The sequence below is a fragment of the Ranitomeya imitator genome, unplaced genomic scaffold (genome assembly GCF_032444005.1).
Source record: "Ranitomeya imitator isolate aRanImi1 unplaced genomic scaffold, aRanImi1.pri SCAFFOLD_194, whole genome shotgun sequence".
In the NCBI taxonomy this organism is placed as follows: Eukaryota; Metazoa; Chordata; class Amphibia; order Anura; family Dendrobatidae; genus Ranitomeya; species Ranitomeya imitator.
The window spans coordinates 96898-119000 of record NW_027193317.1 but is presented as its reverse complement, the minus strand read 5'-3'; the positions used below and the strand labels follow the sequence as shown (position 1 = coordinate 119000).

At 45.6% G+C, this 22103-nt stretch overlaps 2 protein-coding genes across 3 annotated transcripts in view; both read right to left on the bottom strand.

Moving 5' to 3' along the window:
* The window catches only part of LOC138653068 (uncharacterized), a 57714-nt gene extending 54143 nt beyond the window's left edge, over nucleotides 1-3571 (bottom strand). Inside the window, exon 1 of the mRNA XM_069743180.1 lies at nucleotides 3544-3571. Within this exon, the coding sequence (XP_069599281.1) occupies nucleotides 3544-3571 (28 nt within the window). The remainder of the gene's footprint in view (nucleotides 1-3543) is intronic.
* The window catches only part of LOC138653071 (gastrula zinc finger protein XlCGF66.1-like), a 253205-nt gene that overhangs the window by 172436 nt on the left and 58666 nt on the right, over nucleotides 1-22103 (bottom strand). The gene's annotated exons all lie outside the window — the stretch shown is intronic.

Genomic DNA, 22103 nt, shown 5'->3' with positions numbered 1-22103 from the left:
TTTTGTTTGGGTTATGTTTATTTGTCCAATTACTTTTGACCTCCTAAAATGTGGAGTGTTTGTAAAGAAATGTGTACAATTCCTACATTTTCTATCAGATATTTTTGTTCAACCCTTCAAATTAAACGTTACAATCTGCACTTGAATTCTGTTGTAGAGGTTTCATTTCAAATCCAATGTGGTGGCATGCAGAGCCCAACTCGCGAAAATTGTGTCACTGTCCAAATATTTCTGGCCCTAACTGTATATACATACAGTATATAATGCCATGGATGAGGCCAGTATGCTGAGTCGCTGCTCCTATACATATATATATATATATATATATATATATATATATATACAGTATATAATGCCATGGATGAGGCCAGTATGCTGAGTCGCCGCTCCTATACATATATATATATATACATACAGTATATAATGCCATGGATGAGGCCAGTATGCTGAGTCGCTGCTCCTATACATATATATATATATACTAGATTGTGGCCCGATTCTAATGCATCGGGTATTCTAGAATATGCATGTCCCCGTAGTATATGGACAATGATGATTCCAGAATTCGCGGCAGACTGTGCCCGTTGCTGATTGGTCGAGGCTGTGTCAGGAGGACTGATCAATATAGAAGTGTCAGGAGGATTTATCAATATAGAGGTGTCAGGAGGACTGATCAATATAGAATGTCAGGAGGACTGATCAATATAAAGGTATCAGGAGGACTGATCAATATAGAAGTGTCAGGAGGACTGATCAATATAGAAGTGTCAGGAGGACTGATCAATATAGAATGTCAGGAGGACTGATCAATATAAAGGTATCAGGAGGACTGATCAATATAGAAGTGTCAGGAGGACTGATCAATATAGAAGTGTCAGGAGGACTGATCAATATAGAAGTGTCAGGAGGACTGATCAATATAGAGGTATCAGGAGGACTGATCAATATAGAAGTGTCAGGAGGACTGATCAATATAGAAGTGTCAGGAGGACTGATCAATATAGAAGTGTCAGGAGGACTGATCAATATAGAGGTGTCAGGAGGACTGATCAACATAGAAGTGTCAGGAGGACTGATCAATACAGAAGTGTCAGGAGGACTGATCAATATAGAAGTGTCAGGAAGACTGATCAATATAGAAGTGTCAGGAGGACTGATCAACATAGAAGTGTCAGGAGGACTGATCAATACAGAAGTGTCAGGAGGACTGATCAATACAGAAGTGTCAGGAGGACTGATCAATATAGAAGTGTCAGGAGGACTGATCAACATAGAAGTGTCAGGAGGACTGATCAATATAGAGGTATCAGGAGGACTGATCAATACAGAAGTGTCAGGAGGACTGATCAATACAGAAGTGTCAGGAGGACTGATCAATATAGAAGTGTCAGGAGGACTGATCAACATAGAAGTGTCAGGAGGACTGATCAATATAGAGGTATCAGGAGGACTGATCAATACAGAAGTGTCAGGAGGACTGATCAATACAGAAGTGTCAGGAGGACTGATCAATACAGAAGTGTCAGGAGGACTGATCAATACAGAAGTGTCAGGAGGACTGATCAATCCTCGACCAATCAGACGCGGGATTTCTACGTCCTTTATGACATCATCGTCGCTGTGCCCGTTGCCTGGATGTCTTCCTGGAGCAGAACAATATTGTATCATACAATTATTAGGTTCTGTAGAAGGACGTAGATCTGGGTATTTATTATGATGGAATATAGGCTGAACTGGATGGACAAATGTCTTTTTTCGGCCTTACTAACTATGTTACTATGTTACTATGTTACTATGTTTTATTGGTCCGTATAGGATTTCTGAGGTTTTCAATCCTGTGTCTTTTCGTCTGACCCTCCCAGACTCATTTTCCATACATAATGTATTCCATAGGTCGTTGTTGCGGAGATACGTGGCACCTATGGTTCCATCTGTTGATCCTCCTGCCCCGGTTTTGGTGGAGGGGGAATTGGAGTATATTGTGGAGAAGATTTTGGATTCTCGTGTTTCTAGACGGAAACTCCAGTATCTGGTTAAATGGAAGGGTTATGCTCAGGAAGATAATTCCTGGGTTTTTGCCTCTGATGTCCATGCTCCAGATCTTGTTCGTGCCTTTCATGTGGCTCATCCTGGTCGGCCTGGGGGCTCTGGTGAGGGTTCGGTGACCCCTCCTCAAGGGGGGGGTACTGTTGTGAATTTTGTGGCTGAATTCACTCCTGTGGTCACAAGTGGTACTGCAGCTTCTGAGCTTCCTCCCTCAGGTGTTCTGGTGAGCTCGTTGGCTGCTTTGTTATTTAACTCCGCCTGATTCTGTCTTCCTTGCTCCTTGTCAATGTTCCAGTGTTGGATCTGAGCTTCTGGATCTTTCCTGTGGCCTGCTGCTCTGCTTAGATAAGTGCTTCTTTGCTTTTGTTGCTACTTTTTCTGTCCAGCTTGTCAATTCGTTTTGCTGGAAGCTCTGAGACGCAAAGGGTGTACCGCCGTGCCGTTAGTTCGGCACGGTGGGTCTTTTTGCCCCCTTTGCGTGGTTTTTGCTTTAGGGTTTTTTGTAGACTGCAAAGTTCTCTTTGCTATCCTCGCTCTATCTAGAATATCGGGCCTCACTTTGCTGAATCTATTTCATCCCTACGTTTGTCTTTTCATCTTGCTAACAGTCATTATATGTGGGGGGCTGCCTTTTCCTTTGAGGTATTTCTCTGAGGCAAGTCAGGCTTGTTTTTCTATCTTCAGGCTAGTCAGCTCCTCAGGCTGTGCCGAGTTGCATAGGTAGTGTCAGGCGCAATCCACAGCTGCCTTTAGTTGTGTTTAGGATAGGTTCAGGTATTGCGGTCTACAGAGATTCCACGTCTCAGAGCTTGTTCTATTGTTTTTGGGTTTTGTCAGATCACTGTATGTGCTCTGATTTCTGGCACACTGTGTCACTGGATTGCCTTCATAACAGGGAGGAGGTCCATCGGTTCCCAACCCCGCTTTTGTCTTTTTTCTTTTTTCTTTTTGTTTTTGAGTCTTTTTTTCAGCCATATGTAATATATATAAAAAAAATTTTTTTCAAAGTTTTTATTACTTTCTCTATCTTTCCGGTTTTATATTTGCTCTGGTTGCTCATCATTACAACACTATATCTCATTTACTAATCTGACATCTACGTGAAGGGTTTTCTGGAAGAATGAGACACTATGAAAATCAATACTCCGCCGTTGGTATGATAAGAATGTGGACTGTGTAAATATGCACATTACCTTTATGAAAAGGACAGCATCCACAGGGAATGTGCTGATATGCACTATTGCGGATGTTTTGAACCCAGAGCTGGTCTGACTAACAAAGAGCTCATTGGGGTTATTTGAATCGCGTCTCTGATCATGTGATCAAGAGACGATTGTGACGTGTTTGGGTCAGGGTACGGCATGTAATCATCTAAGGGAAATGATGGGCGCACCCCCCTAAATGTCCGCCTACTCAGGCTTTACGGCACCATTAAGCACAGCAATATGTGCGGCGCTATTTGCGTCCCCGAGAGACCGGAAGTGACTTTCCGATAACCGGAAGCACGCGGCCCGGAGATACACATGGCGGTTACGTCACCCTGAGATGTGCAGCGCGCGGGCGATAGAAACCGGAAATGAGTTGCCGGTAGCCACGCACGCGCTGCATGGAGGAAGCATACGAACGCTATTTAAGACAGGTAAAGGTCATATGGACTAGCAACGCTCGTATATGTGAGAGAACATATGTCATCACTCCCCTGATGATTTGAAAAAAGAAACGCGTCGGGAGACATAGACCTCTGCCGGGATTAATGATAGTACGGCATGATCCGCATCGAAGTCCCGGAAAACTCTGAGGGGGGCACCGCTGAGAGCATTGGTCCCACAGGATGAGTATAAACTGAAACGCTGCTAAAATATTTATCCACGCATAGACACCTTTTGAACATATGCCTATGTGCACCAATTTTCTGAGGCATATATGTATTCTGGTGCTATTGGTGGGTTGAATCTAAGAGGTTGGGGTGCGGCCCGCCTTCTATTACTTGCTGAGCTTGCTCATCTGTTGTTGTAGCACCATATGGGTAACAATGCCTGTAACATATGAGTGATCTACAAACATTGTTCTATTTGGTTTTTATCTGTAATCTGTTGTGTGTTTTTTGTGGTCGTTCTCGGCTTTTTTAAAGCACTGGCACTTTTGTTTCACTTTTGGTTTTGTTCGTGAGTTTTATTAGTACTAAAGTAAAAGTTAAGTTTTAATATTTACCCTCTAACCCGCTGCTAGACTGGTAATTCAGTACTACAATGGACATAGAGGTCAGCGCACATACAGTGACCTGGCAATAACCCAAAAAACAAGAACGAGCTCTGAGACGTGGGAACTCTGTTGACCGCAATCCCTAATCCTCTCCAACCATACTAAAGGCAGCCGTGGATTGCGCCTAACGCTCCCTATGCAACTCGGCACGGCCTGAGAAACTAGCTAGCCTGAAGATAGAAAATAAGCCTACCTTGCCTCAGAGAAATACCCCAAAGGAAAAGGCAGCCCCCACATATAATGACTGTGAGTTAAGATGAAAAGACAAACGTAGAGATGAAATAGATTTAGCAAAGTGAGGCCCAACTTTCTGAACAGAGCGAGGATAGGAAAGGAACTTTGCGGTCAACACAAAACCCTACAAAAACCACACAAAGGGGGCAAAAAGACCCTCCGTACCGAACTAACGGCACGGAGGTACACCCTCTGCGTCCCAGAGCTTCCAGCAAGCAGAAAAAAACAAATAGACAAGCTGGACAGAAAAAAACAGCAAACAAATAGCAAAGAGGAACTTAGCTATGCAGAGCAGCAGGCCACAGGAACGATCCAGGAGGAAACAGGTCCAATACTAGAACATTGACTGGAGGCCAGGATCAAAGCACTAGGTGGAGTTAAATAGAGCAGCACCTAACGACTTCACCACATCACCTGAGGAAGGAAACTCAGAAGCCGCAGTACCACTTTCCTCCACCAACGGAAGCTCACAGAGAGAACCAGCCGAAGTACCACTTGTGACCACAGGAGGGAGCTCTGCCACAGAATTCACAACAGTACCCCCCCTTGAGGAGGGGTCACCGAACCCTCACCAGAGCTCCCAGGACGACCAGGATGAGCCATATGAAAGGCACGAACAAGATCGGGAGCATGGACATCAGAGGCAAAGACCCAGGAATTATCTTCCTGAGCATAACCCTTCCACTTAACCAGATACTGGAGTTTCCGCCTTGAAACACGAGAATCCAAAATCTTCTCCACAATATACTCCAACTCCCCCTCCACCAAAACCGGGGCAGGAGGATCAACAGATGGAACCATAGGTGCCACGTATCTCCGCAACAATGACCTATGGAATACGTTATGTATGGAAAAAGAATCTGGAAGGGTCAGACGAAAAGACACAGGATTAAGAACCTCAGAAATCCTATACGGACCAATAAAACGAGGTTTAAACTTAGGAGAGGAAACCTTCATAGGAATATGACGAGAAGATAACCAAACCAAGTCCCCAACCCGAAGTCAGGGACCCACACAGTGTCTGCTTTTAACGAAACGTTGAGCCTTCTCCTGGGACAAAGTCAAATTGTCCACTACATGAGTCCAAATCTGCTGCAACCTGTCCACCACAGTATCCACACCAGGACAGTCCGAAGACTCAACCTGCCCTGAAGAGAAACGAGGATGGAACCCAGAGTTGCAGAAAAACGGTGAAACCAAGGTAGCCGAGCTGGCCCGATTATTAAGGGCGAACTCAGCCAAAGGCAAAAAGGACACCCAGTCATCCTGATCAGCAGAAACAAAGCATCTCAGATATGTTTCCAAGGTCTGATTGGTTCGTTCGGTCTGGCCATTAGTCTGAGGATGGAAAGCCAAGGAAAAAGACAAGTCAATGCCCATCCTACCACAAAAGGCTCGCCAAAACCTCGAAACAAACTGGGAACCTCTGTCAGAAACGATATTCTCTGGAATGCCATGTAAACGAACCACATGCTGGAAAAACAATGGCACCAAATCAGAGGAGGAAGGCAATTTAGACAAGGGTACCAAATGGACCATCTTAGAGAAGCGATCACAGACCACCCAAATGACTGACATCTTTTGAGAGACGGAAAGATCTGAAATAAAATCCATAGAGATATGTGTCCAAGGCCTCTTCGGGACCGGCAAGGGCAAAAGCAACCCACTGGCACGAGAACAGCAGGGCTTAGCCCGAACACAAATCCCACAGGACTGCACAAAAGTACGCACATCCCGCGACAGAGATGGCCACCAAAAGGATCTAGCCACTAACTCTCTGGTACCAAAGATTCCAGGATGACCAGCCAACACCGAACAATGAACCTCAGAGATAACTCTACTCGTCCATTTATCAGGGACAAACAGTTTCTCCGCTGGGCAACGATCAGGTTTATTAGCCTGAAATTTTTGCAGCACCCGCCGCAAATCAGGGGAGATGGCAGACACAATTACTCCCTCTTTGAGGATACCCGCCGGCTCAGATACACCCGGAGAGTCGGGCACAAAACTCCTAGACAGAGCATCCGCCTTCACATTTTTAGAGCCCGGAAGGTATGAAATCACAAAGTCAAAACGGGCAAAAAACAATGACCAACGAGCTTGTCTAGGATTCAACTGCTTGGCGGACTCGAGATAAGTCAAGTTCTTATGATCAGTCAAGACCACCACGAGATGATTAGCTCCTTCAAGCCAATGACGCCACTCCTCGAATGCCCACTTCATGGCCAGCAACTCTCGATTGCCCACATCATAATTTCGCTCAGCAGGCAAAAACTTCCTGGAAAAGAAGGCGCATGGTTTCATCACCGAGCAATCAGAACTTCTCTGCGACAAAACAGCCCCTGCTCCAATCTCAGAAGCATCAACCTCGACCTGGAACGGAAGCGAAACATCTGGTTGACACAACACAGGGGCAGAAGAAAAACGACGCTTCAACTCTTGAAAAGCTTCCACCGCAGCAGAAGACCAATTGACCAAATCAGCACCTTTCTTGGTCAAATCGGTCAATGGTTTAGCAATACTAGAAAAATTGCAGATGAAGCGACGATAAAAATTAGCAAAGCCCAGGAACTTTTGCAGACTTTTCAGAGATGTCGGCTGAGTCCAATTATGGATGGCTTGGACCTTAACAGGGTACATCTCGATAGTAGAAGGGGAAAAGATGAACCCCAAAAATGAAACCTTCTGAACACCAAAGAGCCACTTTGATCCCTTCACAAACAAAGAATTAGCACGCATGACCTGAAACACCGTTCTGACCTGCTTCACATGAGACTCCCAATCATCCGAGAAGAGCAAAATGTCATCTAAGTACACAATCAGGAATTTATCCAGGTACTCTCGGAAGATGTCATGCATAAAGGACTGAAACACTGATGGAGCATTGGCAAGTCCGAATGGCATTACTAGATACTCAAAATGGCCCTCGGGCGTATTAAATGCAGTTTTCCACTCATCGCCTCGCTTAATACGCACAAGATTATACGCACCACGAAGATCTATCTTGGTGAACCAACTAGCCCCCTTAATCCGAGCAAACAAATCAGATAACAATGGCAAGGGGTACTGAAATTTAACCGTGATCTTATTTAGAAGGCGGTAATCTATACAAGGTCTCAGTGAACCATCCTTCTTGGCTACAAAAAAGAACCCTGCTCCTAATGGCGACGATGACGGGCGAATATGCCCCTTCTCCAAAGACTCCTTCACATAACTCCGCATAGCGGCGTGCTCAGGCACAGATAAATTAAACAGTCGACCTTTTGGGAATTTACTACCAGGAATCAAATCGATAGCACAATCACAATCCCTATGCGGAGGTAGGGTATCGGACTTGGGCTCATCAAATAAATCCCGGTAATCAGACAAGAACTCAGGAACCTCAGAAGGGGTGGATGACGAAATAGTCAGAAATGGGACATCACCATGTACCCCCTGACAACCCCAGCTGGACACAGACATGGATTTCCAATCTAATACTGGATTATGGACTTGTAGCCATGGCAACCCCAACACGACCACATCATGCAGATTATGCAACACCAGAAAGCGAATAACCTCCTGATGTGCAGGAGCCATGCACATGGTCAGCTGGGTCCAGTACTGAGGCTTATTCTTGGCCAAAGGCGTAGCATCAATTCCTCTCAATGGAATAGGACACTGCAAGGGCTCCAAGAAAAACCCACAACGCCTAGCATACTCCAAGTCCATCAAATTCAGAGCAGCGCCTGAGTCCACAAATGCCATGACAGAATACGATGACAAAGAGCAGATCAAGGTAACAGACAGAAGAAATTTTGACTGTACCGTACCAATGGTGGCAGACCTAGCGAACCGCTTAGTGCGCTTAGGACAATCAGAGATAGCATGAGTGGAATCACCACAGTAGAAACACAGCCCATTCAGACGTCTGTGTTCTTGCCGTTCAACTCTGGTCAAAGTCCTATCGCACTGCATAGGCTCAGGTTTAAGCTGAGGTAATACCGCCAAATGGTGCACAGATGTACGCTCGCGCAAGCGTCGACCGATCTGAATGGCCAAAGACGTAGACTCATTCAGACCAGCAGGCATAGGAAATCCCACCATGACATCCTTAAGGGCTTCAGAGAGACCTTTTCTGAAAATAGCTGCGAGCGCACCTTCATTCCACTGAGTGAGTACGGACCACTTTCTAAATTTCTGACAATATACCTCTATTTCATCCTGACCCTGACACAGAGCCAGCAAATTCTTCTCTGCCTGATCCACAGAATTAGGCTCATCGTACAGCAATCCGAGCGCCAGGAAAAATGCATCGATATTACTTAATGCAGGATCTCCTGACGCAAGAGAAAATGCCCAGTCCTGAGGGTCGCCACGCAAAAAAGAAATAACGATCCTAACTTGTTTAACTGGGTCACCAGAGGAGCAAGGTTTCAAAGCCAGAAATAGTTTACAATTATTTTTGAAACTCAGAAATTTAGTTCTATCTCCAAAAAACAAATCAGGAATAGGAATTCTTGGTTCTAACATAGAATTCTGAACCACAAAGTCTTGAATACTTTGTACTCTTGCCGTGAGCTGATCCACACATGAAGACAGACCTTTAATGTCCATTGCTACACCTGTGTCCTGAACCACCCAAATGTCTAGGGGAAAAAAAAGGCAAAACACAGTGCAAAGAAAAAAAAATGGTCTCAGAACTTCTTTTTTCCCTCTATTGGGAATCATTAGTACTTTTGGCCTCCAGTACTGTTATGAAAGGTAATTCAGTACTACAATGGACATAGAGGTCAGCGCACATACAGTGACCTGGCAATAACCCAAAAAACAAGAACGAGCTCTGAGACGTGGGAACTCTGTTGACCGCAATCCCTAATCCTCTCCAACCACACTAAAGGCAGCCGTGGATTGCGCCTAACGCTCCCTATGCAACTCGGCACGGCCTGAGAAACTAGCTAGCCTGAAGATAGAAAATAAGCCTACCTTGCCTCAGAGAAATACCCCAAAGGAAAAGGCAGCCCCCACATATAATGACTGTGAGTTAAGATGAAAAGACAAACGTAGAGATGAAATAGATTTAGCAAAGTGAGGCCCAACTTTCTGAACAGAGCGAGAATAGGAAAGGTAACTTTGCGGTCAACACAAAACCCTACAAAAACCACGCAAAGGGGGCAAAAAGACCCTCCGTACCGAACTAACGGCACGGAGGTACACCCTCTGCGTCCCAGAGCTTCCAGCAAGCAGAAAAAAACAAATAGACAAGCTGGACAGAAAAAAACAGCAAACAAATAGCAAAGAGGAACTTAGCTATGCAGAGCAGCAGGCCACAGGAACGATCCAGGAGGAAACAGGTCCAATACTAGAACATTGACTGGAGGCCAGGATCAAAGCACTAGGTGGAGTTAAATAGAGCAGCACCTAACGACTTCACCACATCACCTGAGGAAGGAAACTCAGAAGCCGCAGTACCACTTTCCTCCACCAACGGAAGCTCACAGAGAGAACCAGCCGAAGTACCACTTGTGACCACAGGAGGGAGCTCTGCCACAGAATTCACAACACCTCACCTTCCTCACCGAGCACAACGTCCTCAGCAAGAGCCAAGCAGGGTTCATGCCGAACCACCGCACCACTGACCACATCTATACTCTGCACAGCCTCATTCAGAGACACGTCTACAATACAAAGAATGGGAAGATATATGCCTGCTTTGTGGACTTTAAAAAGGCCTTTGATTCAGTGTGGCACCCGGGCTTATTCCTGAAACTGCTGGAGAGTGGAATAGGAGGAAAGACCTACGATGTCATCAAAAGCTCCTACACCGAGAACCGCTGCAGCGTGAGTGTGAACGGCAAAAGAACGCTCTTCAACATCTACATCAACGAGCTGGCTACCGCCCTGAAATCCTCCTCAGCACCAGGTCTCACCCTCCACGACGCTCAGGTGAAATTCCTGCTGTATGCAGATGACCTGCTGCTGCTGTCACCAACCGAGAAAGGCCTCCAGGACAACCTGAAAATCCTAGAGAAATTCAGCTCCACCTGGGCTCTACCGGTCAACCTAAAGAAAACCAACACCATGGTGTTCCAGAGGAGAAAGAGAAGATCAGACCAACACCCATCATTTATCCTCAACAACTGCGACCTCACAGGAACAGACAAATATACCTACCTGGGCCTAGAGATTCACCGGTCAGGGAGCTTCAAACAAGCCATAGAGACCCTGAAAGACAAGGCCTGCAAAACCTTCTATGCCATCCGAAGGACACTCTACGATCTGAAGCCACCAGTGAGGGTCTGGCTAAAAATCTTCGACTCCATCATCGCCCCAATCCTCCTGTATGGCAGCGAAGTCTGGGGTCCTCACACCTACCCAGACTGGTCAAAATGGGATTCCAGTCCAACAGAAATATTCCACCTGGAATTCTGCAAGCACCTTCTCCAGGTCCATCGGAGCACCTCCAACAGTGCTTGTCGGGCCGAGCTGGGCAGATTCCCTCTACACCTAATAGTTCTAAAGAGGGCGCTGTCATTCCGGGCTCATCTGCATAGGAGCAATCCAAGCTCCCATCACCATAAAGCCCTGATACATGTAGGTGAAACAGAAAAACCAGAACCCTCGGAACAGCCCAGCCAAACCCAACCGGACCAGAACACCAATCACAACAACCTGACAAAAGCCGGAATTAGGAAGATGGCAGACGAAGGCCAGGAGAGGTATGTCAGTGACTGGAAGAATGATATCATCAGCTCACAGAAACTGAGCATGTACCGGAGCCTACAGAGAGACTACAGACTGGCGCCATATCTGGAGAAACTCCCGGACCCCAGAGACCGCCAGATCCTGAGCCGATATAGACTCAGCGCCCACAGTCTGGCCATCGAATGTGGCCGACACAGGCAGAGCTATAAGCCCAGGGAGGAAAGACTGTGCCAACACTGTGACCAGGAGGCCATAGAGGACGAAACCCACTTCCTGCTACACTGCTCCAAATACTCAGCAGTGAGGGACACTCACTTCAGGAGACTCTCACATCTCTTCCCAGACTTCATCACCATGAAGGAGGAAGAGAAAACATATATCCTGCTGGGAGAAGAAGAGAGAGCAGTGGAGATAGCAGCGCGGTATGTGAGCGAATGTCATAGACTGCGAGAAAGAACTATGATGCCATGGACTACAGCCCCCACAATGGATCTGCCCCCATTCACCTCCCCTATGCCATGAACTATACCCCCCACAATGGATCTGCCCCCATCCACCTCCCCTATGCCATGGACTATAGCCCCCACCCTGGATCTGCCCCCATCCACCTCCCCTATACCATGGACTATAGCCCCCACCCTGGATCTGCCCCATCCACCTCCCCTATGCCATGGACTATAGCCCCCACCCTGGATCTGCCCCATCCACCTCCCCTATGCCATGGACTATAGCCCCCACCCTGGATCTGCCCCCATCCACCTCCCCTATACCATGGACTATAGCCCCCACAATAGATCTGCCCCCATCCACCTTCCCTACAGCTCCTACCCAACATCCCCACAGTCCCTATCCCTATTGCCTTTATACACTAGCTTTGGCAAAGCTGATGTGTATTTGGTCCTGCCAATAAAGCTTCTTTGAATCTTGAATCTATATATATTATTATTATTATTTATTTATATAGCACCATTGATTCCATGGTGCTGTACATGAGAAGGGGTTACATACAAGTTACAAATATCACATACAGTAAACAAACTAACAATGACGGACTGATACAGAGGGGCGAGGACCCTGCCCTTGCGGGCTTACATTCTACAGGATTATGGGGAAGGAGACAGTAGGTTGAGGGTTGCAGGAGCTCCGGTGTTGGTGAGGCAGTAGCTCCGGTGTTGGTGAGGCGGTAGCTCCGGTGTTGGTGAGGCGGTAGCTTCAATAGTGATGAGGCAGCAGCGGTGTCAGTGCAGGCTGTAGGCTTTCCTGAAGAGATGAGTTTTCAGGTTCCGTCTGAAGGATCCGACTGTAAGGTTTTAGACGATTTGCTATATCTGCTGTTATTTTTTGTAGAACCTAGTTTTTCCTGTCGGCCATTTTGCTTTCTGTTCTGCTGTATCTACTTTGCCCTTAACCTGCATGGAATTCTCAGTTTCAATGTTTCCGCCCTGTTCTCTGCCACTTGCCCTTTTAAGCAGCATCAGCTGTTTAATCAGTGCTTCAGAATCAAGTCTGCAGTTTACTTGACACCTTGCTCCTGGAAGACTTGGACTTATTATCCTACCACCTTCTACTTCAGATCCTTGGACATGTGTGGACTCAGGAATCTCTCAGCTTACCATCAACATTGGCAAGGGAAGTAGAGAGAGAACCTTTAACCTGTTTCTGTGACTAGATGGACTTAAGGTTTATTCCTGCCTGACTTGTATCCTGCTGCAACTGTGTTAACCCTTACTTGTATGAAGTAATACAAGTACTACTTAAACAAGCCTGTGTCTTCTGTGTTTCCTGGCACCCACGCACAAGACTCTATACAGACTGTATTATACATTTGACAAGATTCTGAAGCCAACGTTAGAGTCTGCTGTGGACTGTGAATGCCAGATATCCAGTTATACCTTCTGTGATGATAGTGGTTGTGACTTCTCACAACCATTTCAGGTGAGCACATTCTTTTTTTTTTTCCTCTCAGCCAGGTGTGTTACCACAGGTAAACACTATTGTGCGCCCTTGTTTCTTTTCCAGCATTTCTATCTTAAAGGATCTGGGAAGATATTAATTTATACATTCTGTGACGACAGTGGTTGTGACTTCTCACAACCAGTTCAGGTGAGCACATTCCCTTTTTTCAGCCAGGTGTGTTACCACAGGTAAACACTATTGTGCGCCCTTGTTTCTTTTCCAGCATTTCTATCTTAAAGGATCTGGGAAGATATTAATATATGCATTCTGTGACGACAGTGGTTGTGACTTCTCACAACCATTTCAGGTGAGCACATTCTTTTTTTTTTTCCTCTCAGCCAGGTGTGTTACCACAGGTAAACACTATTGTGCGCCCTTGTTTCTTTTCCAGCATTTCTATCTTAAAGGATCTGGGAAGATATTAATTTATACATTCTGTGATGATAGTGGTTGTGACTTCTCACAACCAGTTCAGGTGAGCACATTCCCTTTTTTCAGCCAGGTGTGTTACCACAGGTAAACACTATTGTGCGCCCTTGTTTCTTTTCCAGCATTTCTATCTTAAAGGATCTGGGAAGATATTAATATATGCATTCTGTGACGACAGTGGTTGTGACTTCTCACAACCATTTCAGGTGAGCGCATTCCCTTTTTTCAGCCAGGTGTGTTACCACAGGTGAACACTATTGTGCGCCCTTGTTTCTTTTCCAGCATTTCTATCTTAAAGGATCTGGGAAGATATTAATTTATACATTCTGTGATGATAGTGGTTGTGACTTCTCACAACCAGTTCAGGTGAGCGCATTCCCTTTTTTCAGCCAGGTGTGTTACCACAGGTGAACACTATTGTGCGCTCTTTCCTCTTTTCCAGCTTTTCTGCCGTAAAATATCTGGGAAGATGGAGGCTCGTGTAAAAGATTTATGTGGAGTTACTGATAAGATTCTTGCGGATATTCAGGCTTTAAAGACCAGCTTTTCAAGCCAGCAAGATCTTAATAATCACAACTTGCAAGTTTTCGGACAAAATACGCAGGAATTGCGAAACAGGATTGAGGCTCTGGAGGAACGAGTCCTGGCACCATCCACATCCCCGGGTTCTGGGTTTCCAAAGTTGCCACCTTTCCGTTTTGGCGGTGAACGGGAAAAATTTAGGGGATTTATTAATCAATGCAAACTGTTTTTCTCTGCTCATGCTTCACAATTTCTCTCCGAACGATCCAAGGTGCTAACCATAATCATGCTGCTCTCCAACAAAGCTCTGATGTGGGCAAACCCCCTGATTGAGACTGAGGATGAATGTCTAAATAATCTTGAAGCTTTCATTTCAGCTATGGGGCAGGTTTTTGATGACCCAAACCGAGGTGCAACAGCTGAAGCAGCCATGTTGGCTTTGCGCCAAGGTAAGCGCTCAGTAGCTGAATATGCCTTGGATTTCAGGAGATGGGCTCTTGATACCACTTGGGACAGTTCCGCGAAGAAATCAATTTTCCGTAAAGGGTTGTCTCCTATGATTAAAGACGAACTTGCTCGTGCCGACCCTCCCACCGCGTTGGGAGATTTTATTAACTACTGCATCCGTATTGATGCCCGTCTTACTGAACGCAGACAGGAGAGATGGTCTGAAATTAATCGTTCTAATCATTACCTGCCTTCCTCCCCAGCTAAGGAGTCTGTGAGCCGGACCACACGGGAACCAGAACCTGAACCAATGCAGGTGGACTCCTTACAGAGACGGGTGAGTGATGCCCGCAAGGAACATCGACTAAAAGAAAATCTATGTTTCTATTGTGGTAAGTCAGGGCACTTCATTACAAGCTGCCCCAACCGTTCTCGTAAGACTGCTGCAGCAGTCATACACTGTGAGTGCTGCGAAAGGGGATCTGTCAAATCCGAATCTCAAGTTCTAGGGAGATCTGCAGCTATAGATACTGACTTCTCGGACTTAAACTCCATTATTTCAGAGCCTGATGATTGTATAAATGCAGCAATTTTTCAAGTTTCCCCAACAGTATCCCAGTTGAGCTGTAAGAAGCATAACTCTCATTGCTCCCTCTCCATCAAACTCTGGGTTGACTCGGTATGGGTGTGTAGCTCTGCCATGATTGACTCAGGGGCAAGTGGCAATTTTATGGACATCTCTTTTGCCCAGAAACATGGGATACGTCCCGTGAAGAAAGCTACTCCTGTACAGATGGAGACTGTGGATGGTTCCCTGTTAAACTCTGGACCAGTGGATCAGGAGACGGAACCCTTGAAGGTGTTCATGGGTAAAGATCATCAAGAGAGATTGTCTTTTATGCTTATTGCTTCTCCCCATTTTCCCATCATTTTAGGGTTGCCATGGCTGCAGGCTCAGAACCCTACAATTAACTGGGAGACCAAGGAGTTGCACTTCCCGGAGAAACAGATAGGTCCAGAAGTTGCAGTTTGTGCTGTTCCTGAGGGATCCTCCACGCTTTCAGAGCTACCAGCTATGTACCATGAGTATGCCGACGTATGTGACAAGAGGAACGCTGATCAGCTTCCCCCTCATCGTCCATATGATTGTCCAATTGAACTATTGCCAGGAGCAGGTATACCCTTTGGTAAGATCTACCCTTTGGCAGGGCCCGAGCTAAAGGCTTTGAAGGACTATATTGATGAGAATTTAGCCAAAGGCTTCATACGCCACTCCTCATCTCCTGCAGGTGCACCCATCTTCTTTGTGAAGAAGAAAGATGGATCTCTTAGACCCTGCATAGATTACCGGGAGCTTAATAAGGTTACTATCAGAAACCGTTACCCACTGCCTTTGATCCCTGAGTTATTGGAGAGAGTACGGCATGCCAAGATTTTTTCTAAACTGGATCTCCGTGGGGCCTATAATTTGGTCCGTATTAGACCTGGGGATGAATGGAAGACCGCATTCAGATCACGTTATGGACATTTCGAATACTTAGTCATGCCGTTCGGTCTATGTAATGCCCCAGCAACTTTTCAACATTTAGTGAACGACATTTTCAGGGATCTTTTGGATACTTTTGTAGTGATTTATTTAGATGATATTTTGATTTTTTTTCTAACTCTACAGAGGAACATCATGGACACGTGAAGATGGTCTTAGAACGCCTACGACAGAATCATCTTTATATCAAACTTGAAAAATGCGAATTCCATCAGACCGAGATTCAATTTTTGGGGTATGTAATGTCATCACGAGGAATTTGTATGGATGAGAGTAAAACCCAAGCCATCAAGAACTGGCCAGTTCCGAAGAATGTGAAGGAAGTACAGCGCTTCATCGGGTTTGCCAATTTCTACAGGCGTTTTATTAGGAACTTTTCTGAGGTAGTGTCACCTATCACGCAACTTACCCGTAAAAGATCTACCTTCACCTGGACTCCTCAAGCCCAAGAAGCATTTTCTCACCTGAAGAGTAAATTTACCACAGCACCTATCCTAGTGCATCCCAACCCTGAACTGGCCTTCATAGTAGAAGTGGATGCCTCTGACTGTGCCATCGGAGCTATACTCTCCCAGAGAACAGGTGAGAAGAATGTTTTGCATCCCTGTGCTTTTTTTTTCACAGCGGTTGTCTGCAGCAGAAAAGAACTACGACGTGGGCATTAGAGAATTGTTGGCCATCATTGCTGCCTTCAAGGAATGGAGACATCATCTTCAGGGAACTGCACAGCAGATAGTCGTCCTGACCGACCATCGCAATCTTGAATTTATCAGATCAGCTAAGTGCCTGACTCCTCGCCAGGCTCGTTGGAGTCTGTTCTTGAATCAATTCAATTTTGTAATCTCTTATAGGCCAGGGTCGTGCAATGGAAAAGCAGACGCACTCTCTAGGATCCATTCAACTGAGACCTCTCCACTCACTACTTCTAAGACTATTCTTCCCGATTCCAGGTTCCTGGGAGTGATTCACAATCAAGACCTACTTAATGACATCAAGGAGGCATACCATTCGGATTCCTTTCTGGCTCAACCTCCTAGGGATGTAAGTCTTGTTTATAAGAATGGTGTGTGGTTTCAAGGCCAACGTTTGTATATACCTGAAACGGGTCAGACTGAGAGTACTACAGCTCATCCACGACTCCAAGATAGCGGGACATAGAGGAGTCCTAAAGACTCAAGAATTCCTTTCTCGTTTCTTTTGGTGGCCCACTTATAGAAAAGATGTTCTAAATTATGTCTCTTCATGCGAAGTGTGTGCGAGATGCAAGACACCACGTTCTTCACCGACGGGTCTATTACAACCCCTACCCACCCCATCCCGTCCATGGGGATCCATTTCCATGGATTTCATTGTGGAGTTGCCAACCTCGCAAGGGAAAAACACCATTTTGGTGGTGGTGGATCGTTTGACAAAGGCAGCTCACTTTATTCCCTGTAGCGGCTTACCCACTGCTAAACAGACCGCAGATTTAATAATTCAAGAGGTGTTTCGTTTGCATGGACTACCGGATGAGGTCATTTCTGATCGAGGGGTGCAATTCACTTCAAGGTTTTGGCAGAACTTCTGTGCCGCATTGGATGTTAAAGTAAATCTTTCTTCTGCCTTTCATCCTCAGACAAATGGCCAGACAGAACGGACCAACCAGACCCTGGAGCAGTATCTCCGCTGCTTTATCTGCCACCTACAGGATGATTGGGTGGATTTACTTCCTTTGGCTGAATTTTCTTATAATAACGCTCAGAGTGCCTCCACTAAGCAGTCTCCTTTTTATGCTAATCTAGGTTATCATCCTAACATACTTCCTCGATTTCCTATAGATACGCCTCTGCCAGCTGTGACTGACAGAATCGCTTCCCTACAACGGAATGTCAATCTTCTAAAAGAGAATCTGGAATCCGCTCAGGAGAAATATAAAAGAGCAGCTGATAAATTTTGTAAACCCGCACCAGCCTTCAAGGTAGGAGACTTGGTCTGGCTGTCAACTAAGAACCTTAAGTTAAGGATTCCATCATCCAAATTGGGACATAAGTACATTGGTCCCTACAGGATCAATAAGATTGTAAGTGCCGTGGCTTGTCGTCTTCGTCTGCCCAGAACCATGAGAATTCACCTTGTTTTTCACGTTTCCCTACTAAAGGCAGCAGTACCTAATATGTTTCCTGGACGTTCTTCTCCTCATCCTGACCCAGTGCTGATTGATGGTCAGGAGGAATTTGTAGTGGAAAGGATTCTGGATTCTAGGTTGCATAGAAATCAGCTACAATACCTGATTAAGTGGCAAGGCTACTCAGTTGAAGACAACTCATGGGAACCGGTTGATAACATTAATGCTCCTCGCTTACTTCGCCAGTTCCATCAGAGGTACCCAGACAAGCCGGGTCTGGGGTCATCCGGAGGCTGTCCCTAAGAGGGGAGTAATGTAAGGTTTTAGACGATTTGCTATATCTGCAGTTATTTTTTTTAGAACCTAGTTTTTCCTGTCGGCCATTTTGCTTTCTGTTCTGCTGTATCTACTTTGCCCTTAACCTGCATGGAATTCTCAGTTTCAATGTTTCCGCCCTGTTCTCTGCCACTTGCCCTTTTAAGCAGCATCAGCTGTTTAATCAGTGCTTCAGAATCAAGTCTGCAGTTTACTTGACACCTTGCTCCTGGAAGACTTGGACTTATTATCCTACCACCTTCTACTTCAGATCCTTGGACATGTGTGGACTCAGGAATCTCTCAGCTTACCATCAACATTGGCAAGGGAAGTAGAGAGAGAACCTTTAACCTGTTTCTGTAACTAGATGGACTTAAGGTTTATTCCTGCCTGACTTGTATCCTGCCTGCAACTGTGTTAACCCTTACTTGTATGAAGTAATACAAGTACTACTTAAACAAGCCTGTGTCTTCTGTGTTTCCTGGCACCCACGCACAAGACTCTATACAGACTGTATTATACATTTGACACCGACTGTGGTTGATAGTCGGACGTGTTGGGGCAAAGAGTTCCAGAGGATGGGGGATATTTGGGAGAAGTCTTGGAGGCGATTGGATGAGAAGCGAATAAGTGTGGAGGAGAGAAGGAGGTCTTGGGAGGACCGGAGATCACGTGAGGGAAGATATCGAGAGATTAGTTCAGAGATATATGGAGGAGACAGGTTGTGGATGGCTTTGTAGGTCAGTATTAGCAATTTGAACTGGATACGCTGAGGGAATGGGAGCCAGTGAAGAGATTTGCAGAGGGGGGAAGCGGAGGAGTAGCGAGGAGAGAGATGGATTAGTCGGGCAGCAGAGTTAAGGATGGACTGGAGAGGTGCAAGGGTGTTAGCAGGGAGGCCACAGAAAAGGATGTTGCAGTAGTCAAGGCGGGAAATGATGAGGGCATGCACAAGCATTTTAGTAGATTGGGGGTTGAGGAAAGGACGGATCCTGGAGATATTTTTGAGCTGGAGGCGACAGGAGGTGGAAAGAGCTTGGATGTGTGGTTTGAAGGACAGGGCAGAGTCGAAGGTTACTCCGAGGCAGCGGACTTCGGGTACAGGGGAAAGCATGATGTCATTGACTGCGATAGATAGGTCAGGTAAGGAAGATTTGTGGGATGGAGGAAAGATGATGAGTTCAGATTTGTCCACATTGAGTTTGAGGAAGCGAGAGGAGAAGAAGGAGGATATGGCTGATAGGCACTCTGGGATTCTGGACAGCAGAGCGGTGACGTCTGGGCCAGAGAGGTAGATCTGAGTGTCATCAGCATAGAGGTGGTACTGGAATCCATGGGACTTTATGAGTTGTCCCAAGCCAAGTGTATAGATTGAGAAGAGTAGGGGTCCTAGAACAGAGCCTTGGGGGACTCCAACAGAGAGAGGGCGGGATGAGGAGGTAGTATGGGAGTGGGAGACGCTGAATGTGCGGTTGGAAAGGTACGAGGCGATCCAGGATAGGGCGAGGTCTTTGATGCCAAAGGAGGAGAACATCTGCAGTAGGAGGCAGTGCTCAACTGTGTCGAAAGCAGAGGACAGGTCTAGAAGGAGGAGTACAGAGTATTGTCCAGTAGCCTTGGCGGTAAGTAGGTCGTTAGTGATTTTGGTCAGGGCAGTCTCAGTTGAGTGATGGGGGCGGAAACCAGATTGTAGATTGTCGTACAAGTTAGATGAGAGGTGGGAGGAGAGTTCAGCATGGACGTGCTGCTCCAGGAGTTTGGAAGCAAATGGGAGCAGCGATATTGGGCGATAGCTGGACATAGCAGTTGGATCGAGGGTTGACTTTTTAAGGATAGGCGTGATTGTGGCATGTTTGAACGCAGAGAGGAAGGTGCCAGAAGTTAGTGATAGGTTGAAGAGGTGGGTTAGGGATGGGATAAGTGTGGTGGTGAGGTTGGGGAGGAGATGGGATGGGGTCGAGCGCACAGGTGGTGAGATGGGATTTGGAGAGGAGACAATTAAGTCCCCCTTCAGTGATGTTGGATAGGGAGGTTATGGGGTTTGGGCATTGGTCTGGTATACAAAGGGGTTGTGGTGGTTGAACAATAAAGACTTGCCTTGTCTGGTCGATCTTATTTTTAAAGTGTGTATATATACAGTATATAATGCCATGGATGAGGGCAGTATGCTGAGTCGCTGCTCCTATACATATATATATATATATATATATATATATATATATATATATACAGTATATAATGCCATGGATGAGGCCAGTATGCTGAGTCGCTGCTCCTATACATATATATATATATATATGTATACATATACACATGTATACATATACATATATATATATACATACAGTATACAGTATACAATGCCATGGATGAGGCCAGTATGCTGAGTCGCCGCTCCTATATATATATATATATATATATATATATATATATATATATATATATATACAGTATATAATGCCATGGATGAGGCCAGTAAGCTGAGTCGCCGCTCCTATACATATATATATATATATATATATATATATATATATACAGTATATAATGCCATGGATGAGGCCAGTATGCTGAGTCGCTGCTCCTATACATATCTATATATATATATATACAGTATATAATGCCATGGATGAGGCCAGTATGCTGAGTCGCTGCTCCTATACATATATATACAGTGGGGCAAAAAAGTATTTAGTCAGTCAGCAATAGTGCAAGTTCCACCACTTAAAAAGATGAGAGGCGTCTGTAATTTACATCATAGGTAGACCTCAACTATGGGAGACAAACTGAGAAAAAAAAATCCAGAAAATCACATTGTCTGTTTTTTTTAGCAATTTATTTGCATATTATGGTGGAAAATAAGTATTTGGTCAGAAACAAACAATCAAGATTTCTGGCTCTCACAGACCTGTAACTTCTTCTTTAAGAGTCTCCTCTTTCCTCCACTCATTACCTGTAGTAATGGCACCTGTTTAAACTTGTTATCAGTATAAAAAGACACCTGTGCACACCCTCAAACAGTCTGACTCCAAACTCCACTATGGTGAAGACCAAAGAGCTGTCAAAGGACACCAGAAACAAAATTGTAGCCCTGCACCAGGCTGGGAAGACTGAATCTGCAATAGCCAACCAGCTTGAAGTGAAGAAATCAACAGTGGGAGCAATAATTAGAAAATGGAAGACATACAAGACCACTGATAATCTCCCTCGATCTGGGGCTCCACGCAAAATCCCACCCCGTGGGGTCAGAATGATCACAAGAACGGTGAGCAAAAATCCCAGAACCATGCGGGGGGACCTAGTGAATGAACTGCAGAGAGCTGGGACCAATGTAACAAGGCCTACCATAAGTAACACACTACGCCACCATGGACTCAGATCCTGCAGTGCCAGACGTGTCCCACTGCTTAAGCCAGTACATGTCCGGGCCCGTCTGAAGTTTGCTAGAGAGCATTTGGATGATCCAGAGGAGTTTTGGGAGAATGTCCTATGGTCTGATGAAACCAAACTGGAACTGTTTGGTAGAAACACAACTTGTCGTGTTTGGAGGAAAAAGAATAC